A 22,805-nucleotide genomic window follows, 5' to 3' on the forward strand; every position below is an offset into this window, starting at 1 on the left:
CAATCCAGTACAGCTTTTGTGGTAGCCAGTGGTTACTCTGCAAGACCCATAATTACCCAGCTAGATATATGCTAGCCATTGTCCTTGTCAGCTCCAATTAATATCACTAGCAAAGATACACAGCATGTATCTGTGTGTGCACCTGAATGCTGAAGTTTTAAAATTCTCCGATTCTTCTTATGTTCATTAGCTAGCCTCCTTCTAGAAAGAACCCCGTCCTCAACTCTTTGGTTATCCCGAAATAGGAATCAGAGAAAAGTCAGAAGAAATGTTTGACTTTTTCCTGTTATATTTATCAAATTTAAAAGTAGCAAGCTAAGGCCCCAAAGTATGGTCAAATGCTTAGGAAAATGGGAACCGATCCAGTTCACATGCTTCTGGCTCTCCTACACTTGGAGCACCTTACTATGATGTAAGCTGACAAACACAGCGACCAAGAAGTCCCACAACCTTACCCTCTTTAACCCAAACTCATGAGCACCAGCAGCAGAGGCCGACATGCATGCGCAGCAGCCTCACCTCATTTTCTGATGAACTTGCCGACAGGAGCACCTCTTGGGCATCAAAGAACTCAGACACAGACTCTGACATGGAAAGGCGGCTCTCGTTGGCTACTTGCTGGGACAAGGGGAGACTGACATGGATCTGCTCACCAGGCTACAGAAAAGAGAAGCACACATTACTGCCACTTGTTCCCCTGCTGCAAAGTCAATCCCTCCACACTGTGTTAAAAGATGGGTGACTACAAGTCCTTCGCGCTTGCCACGGGACAAGATTCCTTCTCTTGTGTTTCTAAGGATTCTAAAAGGCACAGTAGAAAAGCACTAAATCTCATTTCAGGTTGTATTTTTTAAGCTCTCAGTAATAAATATTGCTTTCAAGGATGTGAGTTTATATCAGAAAGATATGCAAATATATATTAAAGTATGCTAATATACCTTACAAGTCAAAAAGACTTTAATTGAAGATTATTAAATCATTTTTGGATGATCAGTTTTAGAAAACATTTCTAAATTTTGAGCAGTTGAGTGAATGTAAATGTCACAGAGGGCAGGGCCCCTGGAGGTGAGCAGACAGAGTAGGTATCGAAGGTCAAAGATAAACTGCCTTGGGACAACCTGTCCTATGTAGCTGGATGGTAGAACCCTTGCATCTGGAGATTTCTATGAAAATAAATGCTTTTTGTTTAAATATGACCTTATGGCATTAGTTAAAACTAACCTGCATGTATCACTGTGTACAAAGCTCTTACATTACTGTCAAAAAGTCTAAGTTCTCATGGCCATAAAATAATCATTTTATAAAGGTTTCTAAACATAATTGCACACTGAATTTTGGCTCAAATTCTGAATGTTCTCCTATTCTCTTACCATTTTTTCAACCCAGAAAATGAGATCACGGCACCTACCTCAGAGGACTGCTGCACAGGTCAGATGTGACAACACATGCAAAGTGGCAGCACAGTGCCTACCATGCAGCAAGCATGCCCTGGACACCCGCTAGCTATTAGTTATCATTGGCATCAGCAGGGCCTGCACAGCATCGTTAGCATCATCTTAGCAAGATCAGTTGACTTTTCCTTCTAAACCCTAATGAAAACATCTTTTTTTCCAGTACTGAAGATTGAACCCAGGGCCTTACACTGGGCTACATCCCCAGGTTTTTAATTTTTACTTTTTATTGATTAGTTTGACTTTTTTTGAGACAGAGTCCTGCTTCAGCCTTCCAAATACTGAGATGACACTATGTCCCACTATTAGGAAACCTCTGCTTAGCTGCTTCTCAAATAAAAATGATTTTTATTCAGTATTTCATTGGACGTGCATGCAATGATCATGAACATCTTAGATAAAGAATGAAACAGAAAATTAATAGGCTGGAACAGATGTAGAAATTAAATATTCAGTGACATCAGGGTAACACAGGAATAAATAAAAATAGACAGTGATCACCAAGAATAAATGATGCCAAGCTCATGGAGATTCTGTATTCCAAAGAACACTGAGCTGTCAGCAACACAAGTATTTATGGAGTGAAGATTATTACTAGTAAAAGAACTGTACAAAATGGATAAAAATATACAGTAAATTTAGGTACTATGAAATAGGTGCTGTTACATTAAAAATGAGTCTTACCTCATCAGGGCTAGGAATAATGTTTACACTGACAACCTGATCACAAATGATAGACTCTGAGTGTATTCTGTTCAACCGACTCCTTAGTTCAGCATTCTGGTTGAGTGCCTTAAAACAACAAAAACCACACGTGTCATTTCCTATCAATAAGCAAGCATAAAACAGAAGGGGTACACAGGTATAACTCTGAAAACAACACCTGTGATGCACTTACTTTTATAATCATTGAGTCAGATTCTATCAGTAAGAAGGAAATAGAGGGCTCAGAATTAAGGTATTTGTTCTTTCTGTACTATAACATCACTACTTAGTAGACTTGCGGGATGCATTAGTGCACTTTAGAAAAATGATATATGGAATTTTATCTCTCTTACAGTGAGGCCCATACATCTATGCTTAGCCTACCACCACATATATATATTACCTTTTGCAGTCTGGGATGAAAATTCTTTCCTTTTCTCTTTCTCTCTCCTTTCCCTTCCTTTCTCTCTCTCTTTCCCCCATCTCTCTTTAAAGTTTGACAGCCATTCAGAGCCAGGTAGTTATTGTAAGACTTCTATGAAAATGCAATGAGTAGTGACCTGGCTTCAGTTCATAGAATTATATTTAGCCTGGATAAAGAAAGCAGCTGTATTTTCACTTTCTGGGAGCACACAACAAACACACAAGACAGTGGAGTGGAACTAACCCAAGCGCAGACTGAAGATGTTTGCTAACCAGCGCAGATGCAGACGACCATAATAAAGAACACAAGACCAACAGCAAGCCGACTCCGAGCTAGCCGCATCACACCACTTTCCACACACTTGAGTAGGTGCTCACGAAACACCACTTGCTACAACAGTGTATGTAGTACATGCAACCACCGCACGTATTCCAAAAGCAGAACCACTTCATGTGGCGTGAACCACTTGGTCCTTACAGGGCCCCCATGGATCAAGTCAAGCAGCCTCCGGAAATGCACGCCATACTGCTGTATGCGGATCCGTTACATTACGTAAGGCAAGTGTGGGTCACAGAATTTCACCCAGTCATAAGCAGAACACCTGCGTGAGGCCAAGGCCCTTGGATGAACATCCACTTCAGATTTGACTGAAACATTAAATCAGAATCTTACATTGCTCTTTGCTTATCACCATGAGGAGCCAGTACAACTCCAGAATAACGTAAAGATATGCTCTATGTTGGTTTCTGACTCTGATATGACATTTCTGTGTTTCCGGTGGGTACATTGTAAGTATCTGGTTCTCTAAGAGGAAAATAAAATATTTTTATATTAAATAAAAAGTTTATTCCGTTGTTCACTGGGATGGCCTGAAGGTTTTTTTTTTTTTCTTTTAAACGTTTATGTCCTTATGAATCAATTCTTTTATTGTTGAAATTCTTTCCCCTCAACAGAAAAATGGATAGCAAACAGGTAGCAAGAGGGTAAAAGAGAAGCTCTGGTGAAAGCCTTTTCTGGTTCTTTTTTTTTTTTAAGATTTATTTATTTTGCTGCAGGGCTGGCATGCACCACCACATCTGGTTTTGGTAGCGGGCACAGCGCAGGGCTGGCACGGCACGTGGTACCAGCCATCAAACCTGGGTCCTTGTGCTTGCCAGGCAGGTGCTTAGACTGCCAAGCTATCTCTCTAGCCCGAAAGTATTTCTTATCAAGAGGAATAGTAATAGAAGTTTTTATTCTTTAATTTTTTCAAATTTCAAAAGTAATTTTTAAAAAAATTATGTCTAAAATTTAAAGCCAAGGGTTTGGTCTGTCATCATTTACCAATATTGGTAAAGAATTACAGATGGAGAAAAAGAATTACAGCTGATGGCCAATATATTAATATTAATACTGTGCCACACGTAAGCAGTGTTTGGTTTCATTTTAAATGTATGGCAATATCCTCCTTCAGAGACTTGAGACAAAAGTAGAAGACTCCATCCTGCTTCTATTGTTTCAAACACATGTGCGTGGAATTCAAAGCTAAAAGTTTAAAAGAAATCCTTTTGTTACTAATATATATGTGGTGATAGAGAAAAATTGTTATACAGCACAAAAAGCATGAAATAAACATCCACCTCTGGCAACCCCAGTGGTAGCGAGTAAGCTGCCAGCAGAGCACGCAGCAGCCCGTCGCTGTGCATCCTGCCCAGGTGGCTCCTCCTTTTGCCCTGATTATGCAGACCGTTTGTGAAGTCTGCCAGAGCCTGGTGCCCAGAGCTGTGAGGTACGGCACACAGAGCCACGCTAGGATGTCCCTCCCAGGAGCTCAATGCTTTTCTCTGTACTGATTACCACAGAAATTGTGGGAATATTGAAGGACACAAGTATTGCCCAGGAAATGGGGCTCTCAGTGAATTAGCATGAGAGTGCCCAGAAGCCCAGAAATAATGTGAGGGATGTTTCTGAGAACAGCAAACAGTGGCAAAGCAAGGAAAAAGGAGGCAGATCACCAGCCACTGGCAGCAGCCAAAGAGCAGGAAAAGCTCAGGAGACCTGTCACTAACAGCATAGCTCATATATAGGTCTTGCTTTATCTTGGTCTTACCATCCAGCAGAAAAGTATAAGAACAAGGTATAAAAAGTAAGGCCTTATTAATATGCTGAGCTACAAAGGGCTCAAGTTAAAACTTCTGACATTGCCAGCCCTATGGGTAATCCACTACTATCATGGACTACTGGACTATATTGGATTATTTTGCTGAATTCACACACCTACAAAATTTAAATGGCAATGTAATACCCATCTCTGACAAAACTAAACAAAAAAAGGGGACATAAATGAAGGACCATTTTGTATCTGTATATACAAAATAGTTAAGATACATATACAGCTACTTTCTCTTAATTCAATGAGAAGAAAGATGTGTACTAACAGTGTTTGGACAGGATATCATGTCTGCATCTTGTACTATGAAAAACTACTACAAAGAAAACAATATGCAATGTATTAATTATTGTAACTGTCCTACTAACCTGCTTTGCTCAGATCTTTTTTTTTTTTTTGTGGAACTGGGAATTGAACTCAGGCCCCTGTGCTTGCCAGACAAGTGCTTATTCCATTGAGCCATCTCCCCGCTACTAACCTGTTTTGAACCTGCCTCATTGCTATTTGTTTCTCAATAAAGTTAACATATAAAAAAAGAAAGAAAATAATTGAAGAGGAAAAAAAAGTTCTATTAGTTCTATTAGTGACTGTAGGACCAAAGCCCAACAGGGCCAGCACCTGGGGGGAGCCAGGAACCGTCTCAGAAGTCTCTGCTAAGCAGGCTTCATACTCATGCTCACAGCATAGTGTGCTCATCTCTCCATGGCAGTGACACTCAAGTCAAATAAATCCAAGAAACATACAATTCCTTCTCAATGGAGAAAAGTTGCCATCTGAAGTTCTGAGCTATTAACCCTGAAGACAATGTTGAGAATTTACCTTAAACTGGGCGAGACTGTTATAAACTTTTTACTCAATGGAATTTGTGGACCTGAGAAGGCAACATGGCAACCTCATGACTGAAAGACCTGAAACACACTGCAAGAGACAATCATCATGGAAGCAAACCCTTTGGATAAAACAAAACTGGTTCAGCACGCGTGAGAAAGCAAGCGTGAAACTGTCAATGACAGAGCTGTCACAAAACCGATGCTGGGTGTCAATTCAAAACCACCTTTGATTTCTTTCAATTAAAAATGCTATTTGGAAAATGCAAAAAGTAGAAAAATATTTTAAAGACCTCTTACTTTACTACTCAACTCTTGCTGGTTTGGTATATTTCTTTCAACTTGCTTTCTGTTCATTGTTTTCATACTCTTTACTAGGCGCATAGCTTCCACTCCCTGTTTGTCCCTCATTCTTTGCACATAAGTATTATTTTTATCTTGCAAGCTCTTCAGAAACATAATTTAGCTGCATTAGCAATGATTTCCTATTGTTATTCTTGTAATATTTTGCCAGAATAAATAATGCTGCCATGAATATTTGCGTGCATAATTATTTTCTATGTTCAGCATTATTTCCTTAGACTAGTCACAGCAACATGACCTACAGGGGCCACGGGTAACAGCTCTTTAAGACTTTTTAAATATTGCTAAATTATGGGCAAAATGACAGCAATTTAAACATGGCAGATATTTAAAAAACAAAATACGAAGGATTCCATGAGAACTATTGTCATGCACAACGTAGTTGGCCAAGGCTCAAGAACTGTGGCCTTCAGAAACAAGTAAGTCCATTTGGAACTTCCAGCCCATCATGCAATATTTACTTTGGATATGTAAAACAGTGTGGACAGGAAGAAAGACAGAGAGTGAAACTGGAATTCTGGAGTACGTCACTACACTGGAGGCCGATCTTTTGCTCACATTCTCAATCACACCATATTTTACTGACTCAGTGATTCATTCCTTCCCACATTGAGCGGATCTGAAGTGAAGCATCAGTGCAATTGACAGTGATAGTCTTTTTCTTTGTCAGCAATGCACAAAATAATAACACACCCAACAATTGATGGCATATTAACTGAATGAAACATGGTAATTCTAGCTGGAGTAAATGGGTCATATTCTGTTGCTTGCATTTGTATGGGCTTGATTTCCTACATTTAGCACAAGCTTTACACAAATTCTGGGCCCAGAAATCAAACTATTAACAATAGCATAGTATAATGTAGCATGTGCATGGAAGCTAAACTCAAGCAGAGCTGGATGCTAAGGTTGCCTTCGTTTAATCAACTATGGTACTTGAGTTTATTCAGGGTACCACATGTTTCAGGACATGAAACTACAGCTGATGTGTAATACAGTAGTCTCTAAGGGATAAATTCTCCATGAAATACCCTGTTCTACAAGCATAAGGCCAATAGCTATGCTATCTTTCAGGTCTGAAAGTTAATTTAAGCTTCATGGGGCTAAAATAGCCAAATAATGTATGTTTGTACATATACAGTTTGGGGAAGTAATATTATTTTAGAAGAAGAATTCATTTCACTGTCCAGCCCTCCACATTGTTAGTCACTTAAGGCAAGGGACAATTTATGCTGAATACATAATGAAGAATAATTTCATGTGTTTTATATGCTATGTGACTTCTAAGGGTCTGACAGGATTTGTGGAGTTGATAGATGTACTTAAATATCTCACTGAAAACCAACACTTTGATCATTAGCAACATATCAAATAGGACTTAGCTCAAAATATAGGCTTAAAAATGTGAGGCTAGTTAAAGTTATGCAAATGTCATCTCTCTCCCACCTTTCTTTTGTGTGGGAAGACCTAGTCATGAAGACCTATTGAACTCATGACACTTGAATGTGGAGGAAAAATGCCTCAGGGTACCTTTCAATCACAATATAATGTGAGGTTGTACTGATGGAAAAATATACTCAAAGCATAGAAGGCAATCATCTCTATGTACTCAAGCTATTTAGTATTTTTTCAGTCTTAAGGCAGGACGATGAAAACAGACGTGGCTATCAAGGACCAGTTGTCTCCCACCTTTAGCATCTTTGTCTGATTCATTTCTTTTCTTTTCTTTTTTTTTTTTTGGTGGAACTGGGGGTTGAACTCAGGCTCTTGTGCTTGCCAGGCAAGCACTTATTCTACTGAGCCATCTCCCTGGCCCCTGGTTCATTCTTTTAAACGTGTTGTGATAATTGCAAATTCCAGGGTCGACATTCAGGCTGTACACTCTTTGCTGTTAGTCAGATGCCATTAACTTTTCCCTTTGTGAGACTATTAAAACTCTACTCTGGACCTCAATGACCACCACTCCTCAATTCTTGACTGCTTCTTCGGCGTCTCCATCAAATAATACTTTTTTCTTAGCCTGTTATTAAGATATTAATGTTCTCTGTAACAAGCAACACCAGTACCGGTGAACCTCCTTTATTCAAGTTGGAAACACGATTCACTAACACATGGAACCTCGCTGACATACGTGGCATTCACATCTTTCTCTCTCCTAAGCTCTAGATCTGCACAGCCAGTTGTCTGCTGGATGATGAACAAAATCACTCATCATGTATTTCTCATAAACCAGTTGTTCTTGTTTCCTTTCTTGGGAGGGAAGGAACTATCACATGCCCAGGTATCTAAGTAAAAAACCTGGACTTGACTCTGTCTCCTTGTCTCTCTCTAACATTCACCTGATCTCTAAGCAATCACTCCTCCTCAATGTCTCTGAAGCCTATCCTTTCCTCTACTGATGCTGGTATCTCCTTAGTTCAGGAATATTGTCCCAAGTATCATTAAGACAATCCTGAATTACTTTAAATCCTAGGAGTCTGCACAGCTACTTTTGCTTCAATTTCATTCAACATTACACCATGGCAGGCTAATCTTCCTAAAACACAGAAACATTCAGTACCATATTCAACATCTAGCATTATCACAATCCAGTTAAAATGCAAGTTCTCTCCATCACCAGCAGGATAAATCCAAACTCCTCTGTGCACGCCCTGATGAGCTAGCTCCTACCCACTTACCTATTCCTAGAGTAATTTCAGCATGCCCTCCATTCTTCAGTCACTTCTCCTGTGGTCTAATCACGGATAGTGATTCATCAGATAGGAATAAACTATCAGCAAACTTGAATGTCTAAGAAGACTGTGGTGATTTCCAAAATACAATCCAGCCTCTCAGTGGTAAGATGATCAGGGAAGAAGTTCCTGGCCCAGATGAAGGGAATGGTGGATGCAAAATGTGACCACAGCTAACAAGCTGTGGCAATACCCAGCTTTGAGCACCAAATTATCTAGAGGATGACGCGCAACAGTCTTTGGAGTGCCAAACGACTTTCACACCTTTTTATCCCTTTGGCTAAAAAAGCTCTAAACCAAATGAACAAAACCCCAAAAAGTAAAACAAAAAAAATCTACGGATGCCCTGACTTTAGATGCAGATAAATATGCACTGACCTCGATGAAGTCAACAAGAGAGAGAAATACCTTAACCCGAAGGATGCAAGTTTATGTAATTTTGCTTTCTTTCACTTGTATCATGCTAGCAGTAGGTCCTCCCTGGTCCATTCCGGAAGTCTGACCTGTGGCTCTGCTCTCAGCCAGAGATCTGCCATTCTGAACAAATGGAGCCTTCACAGCCCACACAACCATGCCTTGCTGTGGATGCTGCGGTGTGGGCCCTTCTCTACTGTGCCCTGGGCAAATACTGCTCATCCTCCCAATCAGACTAGGAGCTTCTTAGGAACCCATCACATGGTGTTCCACTGTCTTGCACAATACCTGGTATATAGTTAGTTGAGTAAAAGAGTGAACAAATGAATAACTTTTAAATTTCTTTTCCTAGTCACTTCTAATTTCACCTGAAGCTCAAAGCTAGATCTCTAGCAATGATTCTTACCCCCAAGCAAATAACAGCAAGCAAGCAGCAAGCAAGAAATAAATGTTCCTATACTTAGTACATTTTTTATTTATGTCTCTAAACTTTCATCATTAAACACATATTAAGGAAACAATGCAACATTTAGGGGACCAAGAGTATACTTCATGTGTTCATTAGAAAATATCTGTTTGCTTATTTGACTATTATTTTGATTTTTCTGATTCACTACACTTTCAGAATAATGATTCATGAGATCAACTGTGTCAACTGAGTGCTGACCAGCTTTGTGACAGGAGAACGTTCCAGGGCTCTAGGGAGCGAACCCCTCTGCGGGCTGGGAGGGCAGTGCTGCCGCAATGCGCATGCTCCTGAGCCCCAGGCATAGCGCTGGAAGCAGCGTGCACCCTGGTGGATGCAGGAAGTGTGGCCAAGGAGCAGCAATCCAGAACACAAAACTTAACATGGAAAATATGCTGATGATTCAAGTACGTAAGACACGGAAATACAGTATACGGCTAATTTTTAGGGAATGAAGTCAGTTATTCAAGCAGGATCCCATCCACACGGAGAACCACTTACCCAGGATTTGCTTGCTCCTTCACTCTGATCCAAGGCACCAGGAAGTGAATAATATTTTATATAAACACCAAGTTCTCACACCAAATCATATAACAACATTGAATTCTTAAAGGAATTAAAGTATTTGTGGACTAACTGAAGAAAATGTTCCATGCAGAGGAAGAACTTAGTATAAAAAGACATGCAAAACTTCGAAGGATTCATAGCAGAAATCTCAATTTTGATACACCTAGGGACTTGATTAGTACTAACAAGATCAACTGTGTAACACATATTGAAATGCTTAACTCTAGCTTCAGGAAACATATCTTAGGAAGAGAATCCCAAAAGAGCAAATGAGGGAAAGAAATGAGTTCATAGTAACTATTAATTTTCAGCAGATTAAAATCTAAGTGGAAAAATTATGTGTGGAAGATCTAGTAGATTTTGTTCTATTTACCAGCAGATTGACTATATTCTGAAATATGTTTTAGACGTATAAATCATGCATATGCATCCGGATGCTTTTTACAAAAAACAGAGCTACCTTATGGATGAGCTTAGGTATTAAGTATTCAACTAGTCAAAATAGTAGTAACACATGTGCAAGCAATTGACAAGTGTGGGCACCAAGTGTGGTTTATTTTAACTCCTACCTTGACATTTTGGGGAAGAAAAACAACAAAGTTCAACACTGGCACTTCAGCATCTTGAGACAACATCAGAGGAATGTGCTGTCCCCAGGACTGACGCCTCCACCCCCAGCTTTTGCCTGACAGATCTGGGACTGTGTCACACACATGCAAACATTCTCTTTACCTGAGACAGTGATTGCCGGAGCCGGGCCATCTGTGTGCTGCGGCCTTTATTGTGATCTTGTTCGGAGACCATCTGCTTCAGCTTCTCTTTCTCTATAGCTATGCTATTGAACGCGGATTTCAAAAGAGAATGCACTGGGTGGGCAGAAAAGTGAAAAACAAGTCTTAAATGTATCCAGAAAGAATACACAATAGGATAAATGCCTCAGGATTTTGACTCATACCTAGACATTCTCTGGAAAAGGTATGTTGCCATCTAATTAAAACTCAGCCTGAAGATGAATTCTATCAGGGTACTGTATCTACACACAAAACGAATATGGCAATTATAATTAGGGTGAGCATTTTTGTATTTCAAGCCAGTCAAGCCAACCAAGATTTGGCAATGTCATATAGCAATTCTAAATATCAATATGTAGAAATTAATTTATAATGCTTGAAAAGGGAACATATTTTACTTGCCATATTTGATAATATTTTGAGCAGTTCTGTGTAGCACCAATTGTCACACAAATAATTAAAACGAATCAAAATTATTTTCCCAAAGCACACATCCTAAAAGAGCATTTTATGGACTCTGTCAACACAAAACAGGTGGAGTGGAACTTCTGACTTGCTTCCTTGAGTAAGAAATGACTTGGTCTTGTGAACAGCACCCGAACAGCTCTCCAGGCAGGAATGTCTTGCCGCCCAAGATGCTTGAGTCGAACAGCAGCAGTAAATCCCCACCACCTGCCCCATCTCCCACAGGCTTCACAACTTACAGCAGTAAAAATCTGACACCAGCTTTCATCCTGAACTACAGAAAGCTAACTCCTGTTTTCTCACAAAGTATCTATACCCAGCAAAGTCTTTGAGCTAGAACAGGTAGTTTCCAATTTAGGAAAAGTTACTTTTAAAAGAAGTAGAAAAATCTCTTTAGCCCAATCTTTTTAACTCAGTGCAGTGGCCTGAGTTAAAGGGGGGAGATGGCAGGATCTCAAGGGTGAATAACCTATGCTTGACTGTACAAGGTCCCGCCACCAGCGTCCATGTAGCAACTTAAGCTGGAGAGCATTAACCCCCCCCATATGTCTCAAAGTGGGCCCTTCCCCCACTTTACACTCAGAATGTTTTCTAAGCAGCCACGCAGCACTCGTGGAGAGGCCTTGATTTTTCTAGCTTAGAAGATATGTGTGTCTGTTGAAAAGAAAACAGTTTCAAAGGAGGCTTTACAACTATTGAAACTTGGATTTCCTGAAAGCTTCAGGATTGTGAACAAATAGACAAAGCTTTCCTGGGGCTGCCTGCAAATTAGTCCACCTCCTGCTACGAGCAGCCCTGCGCCCATCCACTTAGCTTGTGCCCTGCCCCAGAAGTACAAAGTACAGCCTGTGAATCTAAGCTGTTACACGAGCAGTACTATTACTGTGGCCTAATAACATAATCAGCATCCAGTTAAAGATGCAGGATAAAAGCATTTGCCAAGAGTAAAAAGGCACGTGAAGCAGAGTTGACCTTACAGTATCAACTGATAAATTACAGAAAAAGGGTAAAAATGATTTTACGTATTTGTTTTCGGATTATAGAATTAAATATTGGACTGTTACATAATTATCCCTCAGATAGGCAGTAGCTGGAATTTAGAGTAGCACAGTAAGAAGAAAGTTAATTTATCAGCACGCGGGAGGCTGGGGCAGGAGGCTTACTATGAGTTGGAGGCTGGCCTGGGCTACAAAATAGTTCAAGGCCAGTCTGAACTGCATAGTGAGACCATGTCTTGAAGGAAAGAAAGAAAGAAAAGAAGGAAAAAAGAAAGAAAAGAAATTAATTTAGAGGCCCAGGATCTTCAAAAAGTTAATTAGGAAACCACATCTCTGCTTGTGGTTTAAGATTGTAAATTTTGTGGAGTTCAACATTCCCAGGGATGCCCACAGTCCTTCTTTTCTTGAAACATCAGGCTCTTGAGTATCAGGGGACACCCAAGGTGTGCCATTTAACACCCATTCTCAAGGACACTTTATAGATTATTAGCAGTAGCCACAAGGGAAAGAAGTGGTGACACCATTAGTTCACTCTAGGGTGATACTAACTGAAACAACACTGTATACATTTCTCAGGAGATGTCAAAAGGCCCAGGAAAGTACTAGTCTAAGTCTGTTGGGGAACTCCACTAGCTGTTCGTTACACACCACGGCAGGGAAGGGAGTTCACCAGGAGCAACCCAGACAGGACGGCTCAGTCCTTGCACATCTGCCATCTTGCTTCTTACTTGGGATACCCTATTGTCTGGAGCTGACCACAATGAACTTCCACAGCAAACCTTGTGGAAAACTTAATACAAAAAAGAGACCCAGACGTGTGGCCCTTTCCCATGCTCTCAAATCTGGGTTTGCCCCCAAGCTCTGACCAACAGCAGAGGTTAGTGGAAGAGACCACTGTACTGGCTTGTTCCACAGCTGGCCTTAAAGAGAACTAGCAGCTTCTACCTCCAGCCTTGTGGAGCCCAAACTGTGAGGGACTGGAGGAGGGGCCCAGTCACGGGCCACCTTCCAGCTTTCCTGCAGATGTGCCAGGCACAAGAATGAGACCGTTGTTGGTCTTTCTGCTCATCCCTAGTCTGGCACATGGCGCAGAAGTTTGGCTCTCAGCTGAGCCCTACCTGAATTCCTGAGCTGACAACTGTACAGTACAGTAAGTGAATGGGGTATTCAAAAAAGTTAGAGAAACTATTTTTTTCTTGCTAAGAATAAGCAATAAGTATTAAAAAGATACATTTTTAGGGCCGGCCAGATAGCTCAGCAGACTAAAGTGCCTGTTTAAGCAGACACAGGGGTCAAAGGTTCCATCCAATGCATGTTGTGCTGGCCCCGCCCCCAGGGTGCGCTGAGACAGCAGTTGAGACTGGGCGGGGTGGCATGTGCCTGTGATCCCAGTGCTTGGGAGGCTGAAAATAGAATCACTATGAGTCAGATCTACATAGTGAGACCCTGTAGACCCTGTACTAAATACAAAATATATATATGTTTTTTAAAAAAGATGAGTGGTAGCACCCAACTAGACTGCTTAGGATATACTATTCTTCTCTCCTCAACCCCCAATGACACTCTATTCCGTCATGAGACTTGTCGTGTGTTCTCCCAATAGGCAGGAGCCCATCCTGCAGCATTTTGTATGCACGAGTTCCACCACATATAAAACTATTTCATCTTCCTACCATTATCATATAAAGACACTAGAATAGATCTTTCAGCAAACAATATTCTCATCAAAGAAGAGACAGTCTTTAAAGGGCATGCTGGAGTTGCCATTACCTTTCTGTGCAATTAGACAGAACTCTTCTTGCAGCTTCGTATAATCTGTTGAACTTTCCAGGGGGTCAGTGAGGTGACTAGGGGGAGTCTGAAATTCAATATCTGCACAAAGGTTGGGGTTGGAGGAATGCAGGCGAACTGGTGACATAGTGGCACTGAAAGGGACCTGAAAGGGGAAACACAAATTATTAAAGAGCAACAGTGCACCGATCTACCTTCTCCTACACAGAAAAGACCGCTCCTATTGTTTAAAAGAAAAGATTCCTCTCTGATGACATGTGTGGAGAGGCTCAGCACTCATTTATTTTGCAAGTAGTGGGGCTGAGAAAAAGTCTCATTTTCCACAGTTGATTTTAGACTGTCCTGGACTCACTGGTTTTTCTCTGTTACACAGAGATGACTGCAAAATGACAAGAAAAAAAGGCATAATTCACTTCTACTTTGAACCCACACTTGTACATAAAAAAATCACCAGCTGCTATCTGGACTGCAATGTTGGTGACCTTCTCTTACAAAGTCAGAGCACTTATGTCATAGGACTGTTTGCTGCCCACCTTTTTCTGAGGCTGTAGCAGGGTCTTACTACACATGTAAAAATTTGAGAAGTGGTGGACAGAAAGATCCACTTGCTTTCTAGCCATCAGATAAAATACAAATCAAGTTTAATAGGAAATAAAAGAATGCCTAAAGAGACAATTATTTTTGAAATAAATTTACTAAAATGTATATTAGTACATGGCATATCTACTATATAAATCATTGTAATTTATTTTCTATTTTCTTTCTTTCTTTCTTTCTTTCTTTCTTTCTTTCTTTCTTTCTTTCTTTCCTTTCTTCCTTCCTTCCTTCTTTCCTTCCTTCCTTCCTTCTTTTTTTCTTTTGAACTGGCCAGTGGTGAAAAGCAAAATATAGAAAATGGTTAAAGGTACTTCCTCATCCAAAGCTGTCACTGGACTAGGCCCATGATGGATGGAGCAAAAGCACCTTTTCCCCCTTTCCTCTTCAAGAAGGTTCTACGTGAGTGTCACAAATGCCATTGTCCAAGCATTCTTAGAAAAATGAAATGCCAAGTCTTCCTGGAAGTCAGATCTCCTATAACTTCTCCCTAACTGATACTGTATAGATGTTCTTTCAGTTGTCTTCAAGAACTGTAGTCTGGGGGCTGGGGAGATAGCTCAGTAGAATAACTGCTTGCCTGGCAAGCACAAGGGCCTGAGTTCAATCCCCAGTTCTGAAACAAACAAACAAACAAACAAACAAAAAACCTGTAGTCTGGGCTCTACCCAAAGCCAAGTTTGGTATAACCGAAAGGCTAATCTCCATACCCTACCTCACAGAAACATGCTGGAGGAAGAGGAAGCAACACCTTGTTTCTTTGGTCCTATATACATGAAACATTCAACTTTTTCTCCTTTTTTTGCTTTATACTTCCTAACATTTGGTGAGTGAGAGTAAAAGGGTATTGTCTCTTTCTAAGGAGACAGAGGAGGTAGAAAGAGCCAAAAAATTTAGCCTTAGATACACGTGAAGGGCACCTGAGCCTAGACAGAGGTCCTGTTGATGCAGCTCTGTCCTTGCAGCAAGTTATTTATTCAAAAATATTTCCAAGGCTTACTGGGAAAGAAGTGAACCTGATGTTTCCCTCTGAAATTCAGCTAAGCATGTTAACATGTATTGTCCAAAGCATTTGGCATCTGGAGTTATCAAGTCAATCTCCTTCCTCTGTGGGAACTCTGACTACACCTGACTGGACAGCTTGCAGGCTCAAACCTTCTGCCTCTTCTAGATTTGAAACAGACTGGCAAATAAGCTATCTGAGAAAACAGACTGAGACTCAGAGGGTGCGACGTCTTAGGACAGACAGAGGAAATTTAACTGTAGTGATATGAAATCTACAAAGAGCAATCAACGTATATTCCTCCAGGAGGGAAAGAGAGAAAGCAGGGGAAGGTTAGTGGAGGTGAGGGGCTCACGGGCAGTGAGAGTCAAAGACTCGGGCAAACCAGAAAATCTTCAGACTTCAGGATAGGACCTCCTCGTACGAAGAACCTGAGAACAGCATTAGGGAAAATGTTGTTTGTGTTTGATGACGGGAGGTAAGTGCTGAGAAACACGGAGGGTTTGGGGTGCACTGAGGAGCCCTCAACAATCTGGGGGGCACAACTGACTCGAGAGTGTCCTGTGTGGGTTTGTGAGAAGTCATAAGGCTGGAGGAGAGGCTACAGAGGACCCCTTCAGTGGACAGTGAAAACCCAGCGTCCAGCAAGGACCTCCACCTGACCCCAGGACAACGTCCTCTCTACTAAGCATGGGAACTGGATGCCAAAGAAAAACACCTAAGTCACGAATATCTATGTTGAACATAATGGAGGCTTGAAATGGCTATCAAACCAGTAAAAATGGTCATGTAGACTCCTCACAGGGCAAGGGACTTGCTCCATTCAAACTGCCATCAGACAGCTCCCTGGGAAACTGAAAACTAATTTTTATATGCTTCTGACTGAAGATGTTAATATCTTGTCTATGTCTCTTATTAAGTGTTTCCAATAGGTCATTTTAATTCAAGAAATAAAATTGAGAGTACAAATTGGGATGCATTAATCTACCTCGCTGAGTATTTCTTCAGCTTGAGGACTTATTTACTCAAGTTTTCATTTATTAATTTGGATACTACACGCTTCCAATTTTAAATGGCAGCTAGTTTCTCTGTTGTGATGGTTGGACTAGGAGCTGCCAGCAGCTCTCCAGGTTGATACCTGGGAATGCTTCATGCTTTTATCTTGCTCAGGAAATAAATCCAAGGCTTCCCTGAAATCCTGTGTTTGACAGGGGAACCTGACCCTGGCATATTCTGGGACCAATAACTGGTTTGGAGTGAGGACGTTAACACTTGCCCATGAAGAAGTGAACTAAGCGTGGAACGGTTGGCTCCAAACACTTTAGCCCTAGAGAACATGAAGGAAAGCACAGACAGAGGGCTAGGGTGGAGCTCAAGCTTCCTGGACCTCGGGAGCAGGAGGGAAAAGTCCCTGCTCTGTCATCCCTGCTTGTGTCCTGAGATCCCTGTAGAAGCACTGCCAGCTCTGGGGATCTTGGTGCTCTTCTGTGGTGAGGGAGCGAAGTGTCTGCTTCCAAGTTCCTGTTCTGTGTGTTAAGGACCAAGCACAAACACTGGAAACACCTTTCTTTGACACAATCTCATTTGCCACAGATATCAGAGTGGGTGAGGAAGGAAGTGATTAGGAATCATTTGCAAGGATTCCAGATGAATGGCTCTGGCAGCAAAAGAGAGGATCAGATTCAAAGTCATCTAATCAAAGTAGGAATTAAGGGGAACTACTGCAATGGAAACATGGTCCGAGTCCTCAGCTACAGGACACTGGGATGACGGCGAGGGGCTGCGAGATCCAACTGATGGCACTACACAGTGCCCCTCTCTAGGAGGGGACTTCAAAGCTATGGCTAGGTGGCGTAGAGTAGCCATTCCCCTGCTCTACTCCTGTAAACACTATGAAATATTATTACCAGTAGGTTTCCTCATTAGATAATTACAAGTTTTTAAAATTATTTATTTGATACCAGGGTCTCACTGTGCAGCTCAGACTCCTAGTGATCCTCCTTTCTCAGCTTCCCCAGAGCTGGGATTACAGGCATACATCACTACGCCTGGTTTCAGTGGCCAGCACAGTGCACCCAGGTTTTTGGGGCCTGCATGGCATGTTTGCCAGGCAGGTACTTAGATTGCCAAGCTAACTCCCCAGACCTACAGTTATTTTTAAAACTTCTGCAGTCACAGCTACATTGGGCTAATGACTGTTTCTTTAAACTTTTCTACCTTCTATTTTCAAAGGATAAACTTTCTATTCAAATAGGTGCTAATCCCAGTTTTATTATATTCACTGTATGTAGCTGTAATTTAAAAAATTAACATAGGAGAAAGACAATTACTTCTTGGCATGCTATCTTAAAAGTTATTTAAGGAAGCTGTTTTCATAAAATGAATGACCCTTCTGTCTCACATTGTGATATTGTTCTCACTCTAATAATCATTTGGATTTCTTAATTTTTTTTGGCAGAACTGGGGATTGAACTTAGACCCTTGTGCTTGCCAGGGAAGCACTTATTCTACTGAGCTATCTCCCCAGCCCCATAGTGCTGGGTTTGAATTTGAATTTTTTTTTTTTTTTTTGTAGAACTGGGGATGGAACTCAGGCCTTTGCGCTTGCCAGGGAAGCACTTATTCCACTGAGCCATCTCCCCAGCTGGATTTCTTAATTTTATAAATGAAAATTACATTTAAGAATTATTTATCTGACTGTACACGGAACTGTCAGAATTTGTCAGCACGTCAACGTCCAGATTTATTCATCTGCATTTCAAAACACATATAAGGTATACACTGACCATGAAAGCAATTTCTCAAATTGATTGGTTCAAATGTTCACAAAACTGATTTTGAGTCAGTGCCCTGATAAATTCCAAGGCACAGGTTGTCTCAATGATCAAAACCAACTTTGTTCTTCAAACAATCCCATTAAACATCATGATATAAAGCCAGAGAAAAATTACTAACCATAAAGTAGCATGCTAATAATTTTCATACTAGTAGCCATTTTGCTAGAATTCAATCAAAATCTTCTCCTATTTTTCAGCGATTCTACTCTTAAAATATATCCCACCTTTAACAAAAGCAAAACTACTGTTCATTTAGGAAATATGTAAGAGTAAAAAAACCCAACACCCATAATTACTATGAACTCAACAATCTGTAGTTTTTAAAGAAGTGGTCATGGAGATTGTGGGTCTCAGGGTTGCCAGGTAAGTGCTTGACCTGAGCTGTACCTCCAACAACAATAACATGCTCTGACAAATTCATAGACTTTCATAATTAAGGAAATGTATAATTGTATTATTTTCCTTTTATTCATTAAAGGGTCTTTTATTGAGGCAAAGTCTTGCCCTGTTTCCCAGCCTGGGCTTGAGCTCCTGGGGCCAAGTGATCCTCTGCCTTGAACTTTCAACTAGCTGGGACGAGCGCTATCATACCCCACCAAGCAAAGGGCTCTGGTGTTTAGATATCCTATTACATATTCTGGGTGGATATTCACCACTTATTGCTTATCTTCCTCACTATGTTCTCTACTCTCCTTACATGCATACTATTTTTCTCTTAAGGACAGAAAGTCTTTGGAAATGGGGTAAATATCATCTTACTCTGGGTTTTCTTTCCTATACATTTTTGTGTCAGTATTCTTTCGAGAAAACAATGCTCCCTTGCTCAGTGCATTTTGGGTAGCCATTCAGAGAGGACCTCAAATTCACCTTTTCTTATTCTTTCATTTCTTTCTTGCATCTTTTACAAGTAGTCACATCACTACAAAAACAAGCATAATTTACGTCTATAGCAACATGGGTTTTCTTAGGAAAATAGTGATCAGCAGAGGTTCCAATAGCAATATGAAGGGGAAAAAACCCCTTAGGATTTAAGAAAATCCTCTACCACACAGCACTGTACACCCAGTTTTGCAAAGCGGAGCTACAGTTGAGTTTAAAGCATGCCTCACGTGTACAGCACAGGACCACATAATAGTTCAGAGGGGAACGAACACCCACGTCCACCCCCTGCCACGCAGAGGCAGTCAGAGAGCACGTGCAAGAGATGCCCCCCATGAGTGGCTGCAGTGGAGGCCACTGCACACGAGCGGTGCCGTGGGAACAGAGGTTACCCTTGGACACAGTTTCTCATTACATTTCCACTTGAGGTCGAAATCCACTCACTGTGGTAGCCACTGCTGCCGCTAGCCTCTGCCGGCGCCGGGTTGTGCTGAACTGGCCTTTCGCGGGTGGCCCTTCCTGACAGTGAATGGGAGAAGAGAAGGGAGCGGAGACATGGGATGGGGAGGGAGAAGGTGGGAGGAGGGAAGGCGAAAGATAATCGGACAAGGGAGAGGGAGAGTTTTTAACTGAAGTTGACTTTTCTTTAAGGAATCAAAATCAAAACCCCTAGCACTGAAAGGGGCACTCATGCCATGCGGTCATTAGCCTCACTGCAGGTCACTCCAGCCCTGCGCAAGTCCCTCTGTGAACACAATCCCTGCTCCAAAAGGAAGCGGAGAGTTAGGAACTGAAGCCTGCAACTTTAAGGTAAAATAAATGCACATACTGTTTTGTTCCTCTGACGTCACATTATAAGAAGTCAAATGGTATTCAATAAATGGCAGCAAAGAAAAAAAAACATTAGGGAAAAATTGCTTATATAATGTGGAAATGTTCAAATGAATAGTTTGCCATGAGAGCCTACTGGCCAGGCAGAATATGTTTAAAAATTCATTTCTTATTGGGAGAAAAATAAGGAGGAAAGCAGGATTCTCAAAAATCCCAATTAGACTTCCACCATAAAGCTTATCTCCAAGATTCAATATTAGGAAGAGTCCTGGCATCTTCAAGTTGAAAAATTTTCCAAGGAGGACGCCAGTATAGGATAAGGGGGAAAAAATCAAGTTTCTCGGTATGTGGAGATAATGCCTAAAAAATTCAAGTATGAAAAAACTGAAAGCAAAGGTTTCATTTAGTGATGTGAACCTCTGCATAAACCAGTAGAAGACTATAAGCTCTCTCCTTTTCTTTCCCTTCTTGGCAGATGGGCTTAAAGGATTTATTTCCTTCTAACCATTTGATTCCACCTGACAAACACTGATCTTGAAGGATGTGAACAAGAACTTCATTGCCAATTAACTAAGATGCATTTTCTTAGGCTACATAACAACTTACACTGAAAAAATAGCACGAGTGCTTCCATTAATTTAGATTGACAGAAAAATACTGTAAAATTTTATATTTCTCATTGTCTTTAAAGTTTTCTAATCATTCATAGTTTTCTTCCCTCTACACAAATCTATATACATGTATGTCACATACAGACACACAGGCCCACACACATGATCTGTTTTCACAAAAGGTTTTCCATAACAAAGCCCTTCGTACTTAATGTGATAAAAGGAAGAACTCATTTTTTCCATTTCCTCCATTGACTAGGGATCAAGTACTTAATTCCTGCCATTAGCTACAGAGGAAATCTAGCAGCATGTTCTTCTATACCACACCTTTACAATTGTTCCTGTCTTGCCTTCCCTTGCTTTGTAACACAGCCAAATTGTTATTACATAATGATATTAAGATTACTAATAGAACCAGAAAATATAGTTTAGGAGACAGGAAATCCATTTTTTTATTTTATTTTATTTTTTGCGGTACCAGGAATCGAACTCAGGACTTTGCACTTGCAAGGCAGGTGTTTATGCTGCTGAGCTATCTCCCTGGCCCAGGAAGTCCATTTTTTAAAGGATAACACCACAGAACATTCTAGGGCAAATGTTGACTTTACAAGTTACACAATGTATGCTCGAAGCCAACTACTCAATGGCAGAAATATAGCCATGAAGGTCCAGAACCTTCATGTGGAACCTTCACATTTGATACAAGAGCATGATCTAACTTTATATAAGCAATCCAATACCCAGTATATCCCATTCTTCATATTCATTGCCTTGAGATCAGTCTTTAAAATGATGTTTCATAATTATTTAAAAATGACAACTATGACAGAATGTTGAAAGTGAAGTTCAAAGACACAACATCAATAATAACCATGAGCACAACCACCAGCAGCAGACCACTGGGTTCTTCACAGAGGCCGAGGATACAAAAGATGCACACAACCAAGGGCACGGAGAGGGAGCTGTCACAGCCTGAGAGGCTCCCAACTTGGTTTCAATCATCCAACAATCACCAGGGAAAGTGAGATGACAATGACCTTTAACCCCTACTTAGCATTACTAGGATGGAATCCCAACAGTTAAAAGCATTTAAAATAAGAAGGAAAAGTCTGGTTATGATGGTGGGGAGTAAGTGGGAGTTAGACTTAATCTAGCAGAGTAAAACTAAATCCTGTGTCTTTCTGTAGTCCAAACATTGCTGTGTAATGAAATTCCTGTTGGCCATGGTTGGCTGGCAGAATCTCTGGTGCTCAGCAGTGACATATATTGGAGAGACTTGGGGGAGGTTCCTAGGCATAGACAATAGGTATCCTGAGGGCTCCTGGAAACCTGGAGCCTGAGGTAAGAAGAAACAGCCCAGGGATGGTGCCAATTTTGCATCATTTTAGTTCTCCATATGCTTCATTTAAGTCCAAGTGAAAGTGGACTTTCTCTAAGAGTAACGGCTTACTACCATGGAAGTCTATTATTTCAACGTAAAGTTGGAACTACATCTCTCACTTTTGAAAGGCAAAGTTTCTTTGTGCAGGGGGTTAGGTGATTTCCATTTCCCTCAAAATACCTACACAAGAATCACAATAGCCACTGTGTTACTCAAAGACAAACAAAAAGCAAAATGGCATAAATAAAAATTTTAAAGCAAACCACACAAAGATGTGGAGTATAAATGGAGCATACCTTCCTATTATCTGAGCAGTTTTCTTTTTCTGAAGACTCAAAATACTCTTGTTAACTTCTCTGAGTATGTAAAAACATAGCCTCTGACTAGGAAGGGTATTCAGAACCATATTCTGTTTCCTTCAGAAACGATGGTGCAAACAGGAAGCTGTAGTGCGCTTCCTGGCCAGGGCAGACAGAAAGAGGTGTGGCACTCAAACTTGCTGACAACCACCCTACCCAAGACAACA

General features: G+C 40.9%; 1 protein-coding gene across 14 annotated transcripts in view; it reads right to left on the bottom strand.

Moving 5' to 3' along the window:
- Nucleotides 1–22,805, bottom strand: part of Osbpl6 (oxysterol binding protein like 6) — a 111,387-nt gene that overhangs the window by 23,801 nt on the left and 64,781 nt on the right. For 4 of the 14 annotated variants that reach the window (XM_023719114.1, XM_023719116.1, XM_012515485.2 and 1 more), the window contains 6 exons: nucleotides 19,901–19,975; nucleotides 14,123–14,288; nucleotides 10,831–10,964; nucleotides 10,033–10,056; nucleotides 2,136–2,243; nucleotides 520–657 (listed from right to left, as the gene is read on the bottom strand). In XM_023719114.1, the coding sequence (XP_023574882.1) occupies nucleotides 520–657; nucleotides 2,136–2,243; nucleotides 10,033–10,056; nucleotides 10,831–10,964; nucleotides 14,123–14,288; nucleotides 19,901–19,975 (645 nt within the window). The remainder of the gene's footprint in view (nucleotides 1–519; nucleotides 658–2,135; nucleotides 2,244–10,032; nucleotides 10,057–10,830; nucleotides 10,965–14,122; nucleotides 14,289–19,900; nucleotides 19,976–22,805) is intronic. The other 10 variants (XM_023719119.1, XM_023719115.1, XM_004634721.2 and 7 more) reach the window with 6 other exon arrangements.

This window comes from Octodon degus, unplaced genomic scaffold, assembly GCF_000260255.1.
Source record: "Octodon degus isolate 3935 unplaced genomic scaffold, OctDeg1.0 scaffold00065, whole genome shotgun sequence".
Lineage (NCBI taxonomy): Eukaryota > Metazoa > Chordata > Mammalia > Rodentia > Octodontidae > Octodon > Octodon degus.